This window comes from Corvus brachyrhynchos, unplaced genomic scaffold (genome assembly GCF_000691975.1).
Source record: "Corvus brachyrhynchos isolate BGI_N302 unplaced genomic scaffold, ASM69197v1 scaffold220, whole genome shotgun sequence".
NCBI lineage: Eukaryota > Metazoa > Chordata > Aves > Passeriformes > Corvidae > Corvus > Corvus brachyrhynchos.
The window spans coordinates 889,590-899,490 of record NW_008236209.1 but is presented as its reverse complement, the minus strand read 5'-3'; the positions used below and the strand labels follow the sequence as shown (position 1 = coordinate 899,490).

The 9,901-nt window shown below is 45.3% G+C and overlaps 1 protein-coding gene across 1 annotated transcript in view; it reads left to right on the top strand.

The window, feature by feature from the left end:
* The first annotated feature begins 1,256 nt into the window (after window positions 1–1,256).
* MCF2 (MCF.2 cell line derived transforming sequence) overlaps window positions 1,257–9,901 on the top strand; it is a 43,242-nt gene continuing 34,597 nt past the window's right edge. The window contains 3 exon segments of the mRNA XM_008641473.2: window positions 1,257–1,325; window positions 1,889–2,003; window positions 7,819–7,909. Coding sequence (XP_008639695.1) covers window positions 1,301–1,325; window positions 1,889–2,003; window positions 7,819–7,909 — 231 coding nt within the window. The 5' untranslated portion in view covers window positions 1,257–1,300.

The window sequence follows — 9,901 nt, the reverse complement described above, 5'->3', positions numbered from 1 at the left end:
AAGATAAACTTCTTTCTCACCAAGACCAATTCTAGGGCCTGTTAAAATCAAGAATGTTTCTGTAGATGCCAGTGGGACTGAGGCTCGATCTTCAACAAACAAAAATCACATTTTTATCTACAAGAGGGAAAACTAGCAGTGTGTGCATAGAAGGGCAGAGAGCAGCCCATGGCTGGTGGGGGCTGTGAGAGGATGAGTACCCCCCACCTCCTGCACATCTGGGCTGCTGTGCTGCAGCACTGTACAGGCCTGAAAAATATTTGAATAAAGTAGAAGTGACCAGAAAGCTTTTGGAAAAAGGGAAATAGAATAAATATTGATTATGCTGAAGTGTGCTGAAGTATGCAGCTTGTTTGATTTAAAAGAGCCAGAAGATTATTCCGTAGGACCAGCTCTGTGAAATAATCAGTGTTTAAAATTTGATTATCAAAAAGCCCAAGGACTTTAATCTGTATAGATGTGCTTCAAAACATTTATTTGCAGGAACAAGGATGTTTAATTTTTAGCTGTCATTCCATTTATAGATAATCCAGAAAAATGCCTGCCAGCTTTAAGCTCCTCTTGTGTTTAGTCAGTCTGGTCTTTGTTTCCTTCTCCCAGAGAAAGGTAAAGTTGTGTGTGTTGTTCCGATGCGCTTCATTGCCACTGAAATGATCGTGGTGCTAAATACAGCATTAAAACAGCCTCTCCCATTATTTAATTAAGAAGAAATCTAATAACTGAACACAAGAACAACAGCCTCTCCAACGTCTATGGCCCCATGCCAGGTGAAAACATGATTTCAGAAGCTTATTTGTTCAAAATTAAAGACTGTAACAGTCTGAAAGCCCAACCTTGTTCCCAGTGCAGCAGCCTTGGACGCTGCTGCTCCCAGCAGAAACCTCAGCCCATTGCATGGCCAAGGTGGGAAGCACTGGGAGACTGTAAAACAGGGAGTAGAATGACTAACTTCAAAATATAAAATCTTACATTGGATATGGCCTGTTGAGGGAGGGCACTCAAGCAAAGGGGCAGCGTTCCCTTGGTACATTTAGTGGAATACATTTGTTGCTGACTTGTGGCTTTCACCCTGTTAGAGTAATTGGAAACATTAGAAATAATGTCCCTAAGATCCATATATGCTTTGTTACAAAATTTCAGGCATAGTTTAGGGAAGCTGGGCTGGGTTCAAATTCCACCTTTGGATTAACACATTGATAAATATGTGTGCTTTGGATTTGTGCTTCATTTTGATTGCTGCTTTTCCCTTTCTCCAGAAACTGCAATACCCATCTATGCAAAGGACATCAGTGATGATCTGATGAAAGAGTTTGCTTTTCTGTCTGGTGAGTACGAGAACTTCTTCAGGGCCTCTCTCTCACTCTCTGTGGCAATTGAATACTCCAGATAAACTTCCTTGCTATTTGTCAGAATGATACTCCACATGAGATATTACCCATCAGGTAGTATCCTTTGCCACTAGAAATGTTGTTAATAAAACATTGAGGCAGTTTGAAAGAGCAGATTAGGTTTCTGTCTCGTGCCAAACTGTAAAATATTCTTACCTGCCGATGCTCAATGCATTAACAGGCAGTTTGCTTGTATTTCTGTAGATTCCAGACCAGTGTGTTCATTTGCCCTTGTATTTCTGATTTCTTTTGCTGTCCTGTGTAAAGTACACTCAGTAAATAAAGGAAGTATCTGGTACTCAATACATTTGTTTTTAGAACCTGCACTTGTGTGTTGTGCTTGGACTCAGAGGCAGGATTTGGCTTTGTTTTGCTATTCTGGTGAAGAGAAAAACCTCTCTGCCAATGGCAGCGTGTTCTGACCTGACTGGTGCACCTGGGCTTTGCTGCTGGCCCTCCTCACAAGCATGGCCAGGGAAGCATCTGTGTCTTTTTTCCAGGTGGAAGAGGAAAGGACAAGGCCTGGATTATCACCCTCCCTGACAACGCTCACTTCAACGAGGTGCCTGAGGAGAATGTATCTAAAGTCTTAACGTACCTAACGTCAGTCCCAAGGTATGAGGCTCCCTTTTAGCTCTTGCCTGTGGAGGGCAGAGGTGTGGGTCCTGCCTGGGTTAGGCAGGGATCTTCAGGGTGATACCATGTGTGGGGTGAGGGGCTTCTTCAGCTCTCAGAGCGCCACAGAGGGATGCAAGCCCTTACAGGTCCAGGTGTGGTATTTAATGTGCCAGGAACTGCAGAGTAAGAAGTGGACATCATCCCTGTGACCTGTCAGCTGGAATGTATCACACATTTAGCTTATTAAGTTTCTAATTAACAACAAGCTTTCCCCAAGCTTTGGCATGTGTCACCACATAAGTATGCCGTGCCACTGCAAAATAATATTTTGACGTGTACAAGCGGAGAGTCATTACTGTGGAAAAAGAGAAATGAAACCAGAGGAAGAGATTAATTACAGGAACAAAGAGTTTGGGGTCCCCGTGACAGGTGATGGCTCAGCAGTGAGCAGCAGCTCCCATTACCTGCCTGTGTGTTAGGGTTAAGCTGCTGACAGTCTGCCTGTGCCTCATACAGGGCTGTATACTTAGATTAATGGCCCTCCTATTTCTTGTTGCTGAGCCTGGTGACTCAGTTACCTGGAATGCTTAATTTTCTTGAATAATGCCTGTTTTGGCAAATTTCTTCCTGCAGGGAGAGCAGGCTGACAGCAGCTAGATGGGAGCTTTCCATTAGCAGCTGCTTTGGAGGAAGTGTGGAGTGTTTGGGCACCTCTGTTCAAAAAAAAAAAAAGAAGGAGCCTCTGGTTCCTCTGTCCCTTTTTGATGGACTCTGAGGTTTCAAGGGCTCCTGGCCCACAGAGCACTGGCCCAGCAGGAACAGGACCATGCCAAGTGTGTGTTGGCCAGAGGGGTTTCTCCTTGGTCCTGTGCAGGCAGCCCTGGTCTGTGCATCTGTACTTCCCGGCTCTGTCTGGTTTCTCCAAGGCTTCTTGTTCCATCTGACTGTAAACACCCTGGCATTAGCATGACAAGCAGTCTTGCTGTCCCTCTAATATGTCAAACTCAATCAAGAAACTAATGAGAGCTGCGAGCTTGCTGGTGATTCAAACATGTTCTGCATGTTTTTAGTAAAACCACTTTAATTGTCCTGCTCTGCTCCTCCTACCACCATAACAGCCTGCCCCAATATCTGATCACCTTTAAAACGTGTGCTCCCTAACACTGTGGAGCTGAAAGGCTCAGGTGACCAGGCAGAGCATCACCTAGGTGAGGGTGGCAGGTCTGTGTCAGCTCTGGTGCCCCTGTGTCCTCATCCCTCCGCAGCATCACACTGTGGGATTAGAGCTCAGACTTTGGCCCAGAAAATCCTTAAAAGAGGTAAATATTTACCTGCCAGAGGTATTTTATTTCCTCAAATATCAGAGTTAGGTGTGGGAGCACCAACACCTCCTTGCCTGTGGATGTGCAGGGGCAGACCCTGTGCCTTTCCTGTGCAAAGGAACTGCCTGGTGTCCTACCCAGACCAGTCTGAGAAAACCTCATGGATGTCAGATTTGTAGTATTTGGGGAAGCTGAAAGGCTTGAAGTATTTGGGGAAGCTGAATTTCATGAGGCATTTTTCTCCTGGAAATAATTGTTAGATAAAGGAGATGAATGCTAAAAGCAACTCCTGAGTCCTTGAGGCAAGTGCATTAATAACAGAGCCAGGAGGAAGGTGAGTCCTGTAGGCAAGTTAATTTTTAGTATTCCTGGGAACTGTGCTGCAGGCAGGAGGCAGCTGCAGAAAGTGCTTGTGTGGATGAGCTGTAAAAGAAAATAAGTAGTAGGCCCCCACTTTCTATTCCATGCACATCCAACTCAAAATGCTGCCCTGCCTGCCTTCAGGCTGGCTGTGCTGAGCAGCACCTGCAGTGGTGTGCTGGAAGCAGAGGCACAGGTGAGTGTGACAGATCCTGGTACGTGCAGAAAAGAGACCCAAGGAGTGATAAAGCAGCACTTTATCCAGGCTTGGATTGAGGACTGTGACAGTGTGGTCTTTACAACAAATACAGATCTTTCTGTAGCCTGAATGATTTTATCTCTTCCAAGTTAAGCCAGAATTCCAGTAGAAGCTTAAATGAAAAAATAAAAATCAATTGAAGTCAGTTATAATATCTGTAAGATTGTTATTACAAAAAACTGTCCTAATTAGTATTAAAGTAAAATTTGAAAACTGAAAAGATCCCTCTGTATGTAGCACTGGTGTGGCATCACCTTGAGTACTGTGTGCTGTTTTGGGTGCCACATTTAAAAAGGATGTGAAGGTCCTTCAGTGTGTCCAGAGGGCAGCAAGTCTGGTGGAAGGGCTTGAAGGAGTGTCCTGTGAGGAGCAGCTGAGGGCTCTGGGCTTGTCTGGTGTGGAGAGAAGGCTGCAGGGGGATCCCATTGCTCTCTGCAGCTTCCTGAGGATGGCCTGTGGAGAGGAAGGTGCTGAGCTCTTCTTCCTGGGATCCAGTGATAGGACGTGTGGGAATGGTTCAAAGCTGTGCCTGGGGAGGTTTAGGCTGGATATTAGGAAGCATTTATTTGCTGAGGGGGTGTCAAACCCTGAAAGGGTTTCCCTAGAGATGTCATTGATTCCCCAAGCTGTCGGTGTTTAGGGGGCATTTGGACAATGCCCTTAACAACATCTAACTTTTGGTCAGCCTGAAATGGTCAGGCAGTTGGACAGATTTTCTCTGTAGGTCCCTTCCTACTGAAATACTCTCTTTTCTCTTCTCTTCTCTTCTCTTCTCTTCTCTTCTCTTCTCTTCTCTTCTCTTCTCTTCTCTTGACTAGCCAGCTTTTTGGTATTTAGACAAACTTTGCCTGTTTCATTTAGACTGGGAGGTGAGGTACAAAGTGGTTTAGAGCTGTGACTGATAACACAGAGTAGTGGCACAGAGCAGGCTGCTGTTGGCTATAAATACCTCTGAATTTCAATATTGGGCAGGTCGTGATGGCGTGCTCTGATCCCACCAGCGGCAAGGAGTCTGTCAGGCCTGTGCTAAATCTCACAACTGCAGACTCCAGGATCCGATTTCAAGTCCTGCAAAACATCCCAGGTCTTTATTTTTAGTCTGGTGCATCCTGCAACACATACAAAGTTAAGGATAAGGAAAAAAAAAGTAACAAGAAACACCCAGAGAGAAATAATCCTTGCCCTGGTTATCTGTCTCCATCTTTCTGCTGCTGGATGCAAACAAACAGCCCTCAGAGCCTTGCGAGAAAGCATTGATTTAATTTTATTGTCAGTCTAAAAGGTACATCACGGGCCTGGAAATCTGATAAACCTGCAAGGCCTGGGTTGCAAATAGTCACAGACTTTCTCCACTGGCCCTAGAATACATGACAGATTTCCCACAGTAGATGTCAAGGCTGTCAGACTGCTGGGAACTTTCTTTGTTTCTGCAAGGGAACTGATAAAAGCAGATTAGCGTGCTCAGGGGCTGCTCTCTGAGTATAACCTTGTCCTGAGTTCATGGCTTGCTCTGGCTTTTCTTAACTGGCAGTGCACTACAGTCTGGCTGCCTTTTCTGAATTACTTGGATTCTGGGGTATTTCTTCAGGTTTTATTATGATTACAGCAGTTCTGTGTAAACACAATTTAGCTTTTTCAATTGCAGACTCTTGGGAAACACCATGAGGAGTTTGGGAATTATTTCTTATAGCTCAGAGACATACCTTGTAATTAGAGTGTGCTGAAAAACCAAAGGGTTTTCTTTTTGCCTCCAACTGAAGGATCCTTTGGCCTGTTCCCACCCACCTGGGTCACATAGCTCATGGTGGGGATGAACAGAGATGAGAGAAACCTGCAGAACTGTCTCATGTTGCCTAAATTATTCTAAGCAAAAAAAAAGGTTTTGGCTGAAAAGTTACACTCACCATGCTTTCAACCTCAGACTTTATTACATGTAGAAGTTCTGTGTATGACCCATATGTAAAATTTGATACTCCTTTCCTCTGCTCTTTTCTTCTACACCTGAAAGCCACTGAATAAATTTAAATAAAACCTTTGCACTTTGGGTGTGATGTTACAGATCCATAAGAGCTGTCAAAGGATAGCTTGGGACTTGGGTGCCTCTGCATATCTGCAGTCAATTGTTGTTATGGTCAAAGGGAGTTTTATTTTTTATCGCTCCGAGCACCGCTGCTAATTCCTTTTAAATATATTTGTCAGAGTTGCAGCTGCCACAGACCAGAGCAGCAAGATGTGCACTCAATGAAAGTTCCTGCACTGGCTTCAAGTGTCGTCTTTTTTTTTTCCCTGTGATGAAGTTGCCAAGTGTTGTCTGCCGTGGGATACTTCTGAGTGATCCACCATGTGTTTGCCGTGCCAAATACAGGAATTGGCAGAGATGATGCTGGCAAGAGGCTGCTTGTACAAGGCTGTGCCTGGTGCAGACACCTGAGCCACCTCTGGGGAGCCAGCACGTGTACTGGGAGCCTCTCCCCAGCACGGAGGTGCCCGGCTAGGGTGGTGTGGGACATGGCTATCCTGTTTCAGCATCCACAAAATAAATATTGCAAATATGACCTAAGTGTCCTGTAAATACACTCACATTGGAGGACTCGGTTACAAGCTGGCCTAGCCGTAGCTGTGTGCAGACATGACTGCAGTGTGTAGCTCAGGCTGCCTGGGAGGAGGGTGGCTGTCGCAGCTGGAGCCTGGCCGGGCTGTTCCAGCCAGCCTGGAAAGGAACGTTTGAATTACAGACAGGGCGTTAGGGCCCCTGCCAGACCTGCACCCCGGTACAGCTGGCTCGCTCGTCAGACTGGGCATTCCAAAGCAACTCAAAGGATTTGGGTGTTAAAAGGGATGTCAGGAAGTCTGTGCTTGCCAAGTGAACCGGAGAGTGTTGGAAAACGCCTTGGAGCAATCGCTGATTCCTCAGCAGGACGTGCTGGGGAAGCCACCACAGCCTGTTTGAGCACCAGCTTCCCCTTTCCCTCTGCCAGGCTGGCATTGCCCTGCCCTGGCTTGGTGTCATCTCTGCTGTCTCCTGCCAAAACAAGCCAGGAGTCATCGCTTGGTTGCTGTTACCTGAGCTCTGCAGGAAGATCTGGGCAGTGAAGGCAGGGGGGTCTGGGGCATCAGCTGGGGGAGGCTGCTGGGCACCCTGGAGCTCCTGGGCAGGGTACAGCTCCTCTGGCCTCTGCAGGCCCCTTCTCAAGACCAGTTTGGGTTTCAAGAGCAATCTGGTCTCCAGCAATCTGCTGTCACCGCCTTGCACACAAATCAGAGGTGGTGCTTAACCCTGGGCTACTACAATCACAGAATCACAGAAAGATTGGGGTGGGAAGGAGCTGTGGAGTTCACAGAATCAGGGAATGGCTTGGGTTGGCAGGAATCTTAGAGATCATCTAGTCCAACCCCCCAGCCAGAGCAGCTTCACCTGGAGCAGGTTGCGCTGGAATATCTGGAGATATTAAAAGCCCCAGGTGGCTTTTTAAAATACCCAGAGAAGGAGATTTCACAATCTCTCCTTGCAGCCTGTTCCAATGTGCTCTCACCATCAGGAGAAAGACATTTTTCCTCATATTCAGATGGGATTCCCTGTGTTTCAGTTTGTGCCTGTTGCCCCTTGTCCTGTCCTAAGCACCACTGGAAAGAGTCTGGGTGCTCAGGAAAATTTTTTCAAAGGGTAAATTTTTTCAAAGGATCGGTAAAAATACTAAAATGTGGTTTGCATTCTGTGTTCTTGGGTTTGGGGTTTTTTGGGAATTGAGTCACATTTCCTCAATACCAGAATGTGGTTTGCATTCGGTGTTCTTGGGTTTGGGGTTTTTTTGGGAACAGAGTCACTTTTCTCAAAACATTATCTGGTTATTGGTATTTTCTTATCTCGCAGTCAACATGAGTCTGACACTAAATTTATCCTAATCCTGGATAGAAGATTGGACACATGGACATCAGTCAAAACGACTCTCCAAAAAATAGCAGTAAGTCCTCTTTAATGTTAATTGCATTTAATGTACTAAGTCACCATGCCCACTCTGTGTCTCCTTCAGAAAGCACTGGGAACCAGGAGCAGTGATGCTCCTGCTTTCTCTCTAGGTAGTAGTTTGGTTTATGGCCCTGTAATTAATTTGAGTGCATAAATGGGCTGTTTGTGTACTAACTTGCTTGTTTGATCTATTTGCTGGGTTTTATACTCTTATGCAGTGGTTCAAATGCGTTTTGTGCCATGTTCTGTGCTTTGGACGGGTGGAAAATTTGGCTTCATGTATGTTCTTTCTAGACGCTGGTTATTAGTGAGACTGTGTTTTACCCAATTGTTGGTGACTGAAAATTTTAGGTTCTTTAAACAGGCTTCACAAGCATTTGTATGTGGGCATGGGTGGAAAAATCTATTTTAAAAGTGTACATATTCATTCACGTGTTTTAAATGATCTAGCACACGTTTATGTGCTACACATTGTTAGCACGTATCTGGTCTGAACATAGCTCACAAGTGGGGTTTTGCAATTCTGCCTTGCACTGTCTTGGAATCAGAGCTTGGATTTACAGTAGAGCATGCAGCTGTAGAAAAGTCATGTTTGGGGGTGCATGGGGAGGTAGGAGCTAAGAGACAAATCGTTTCCCAACCACACCGTGCCATGTGGGTAACTCAATGGAAATACTCTGAGTGTATTATTATTGTTTGTTTCTGCATATAATCGTTGAATGGTTAAAGACATTGGTCCGTCTGAGAAAGAATGAAGTCAAGGGTGTGTACTGAGACAGGAAACCTGGTTCTGATAAAGCTACGTCTTACAGTACTTTAAATTGTTAATACTGGTACAGCTGAACTTGGTGTTCAGTACCTGGCTTTGATGGCATTTTGCTGGTCAGCATCCTGCAGGCAGAAGAGAGGGTTCCCTTTTTGCAGTGTGAATGAGGTACCACTAAGAGTATTTTTGGTTCTGATTTTTCTGAATGTCACAGACTGAACTAGCAAGTGTGGTTACCATACCACTGGAGAAGAAGCAGCATTTAGAAAGCAGTTCTTTAAAGTGATCATCAAAATTCCGTTCTGCTGCCAGCGTTTGAACAGGTGCTAGTACCAAGAGCATCCTTTAAGGATGATGTACTTGCTTTGCATAGTTTGGAAGTTTCAAATGGGGAAAAATCCTGCCCTAATTTGTAGCTTCTACAGAAGTGTCATTCATTTTGTGCTTAATAAGAAAATGTAATGGTTTGAGCATACACCCTGTTTGTGTACCTGTATGTGCCATGTGTCCATGTGGGGAGGTGACTTTGCCTGCAGTATCAGGGCTGTCCATGCAAAGAATGGGGAGGTGCTCTGTGCAAAGAGGGATGAGAAGCAGGAAACCTGTGTCCACTAAATCTTAAGACTTGAGAATATTGCCTTAAAAACAGAATCTGGTCCTAAAGGGCTGTCTCTGTGTCCAGAAGGTGTAAGGACAAAAAATTAAATCTTGATTTCCTGTCAATCACACATCATAAGCCTTGGTGCAATAAAAAAACCCCATCTTTTTCTGATCTTTGTACAATTTTGGAGTAAAGGAGTGCCATGAAGCTGAATTTAAAATACAGAGCGTGTCCTATTTTTTCCAGCATATGTATATGCAATTGCAGCTCTGCGGTTGTGCATCTGATCTTGAAAATTTTTCTATCACACTGTACAGATTTTTGTTTTAACTCTTTGTGTATGTCTCTAATTGCCTGGGCAAATCAGGCTAGCGCTGGCTTCGGGAAGCGATGCACTACTGCCGGGGTCAAGCTTCGGGTTTTGGCCGGAGCATCTTTCCTTACTTTGTCCCCGAAACACTAAACAGCCCGAAAAGGCACCTTGGAGATAACGGCAGGGGGGAAGGGGAAGGGTGAAAGCTCCAAGCTGAGAGCCCAATCCTCGCAGGAAGGAGCGTCTGCAGGATGATTTTTGGCATTCCACCTTAAAAGCAAAGCCGGCGCTGGGGAGGAGAGCGGGG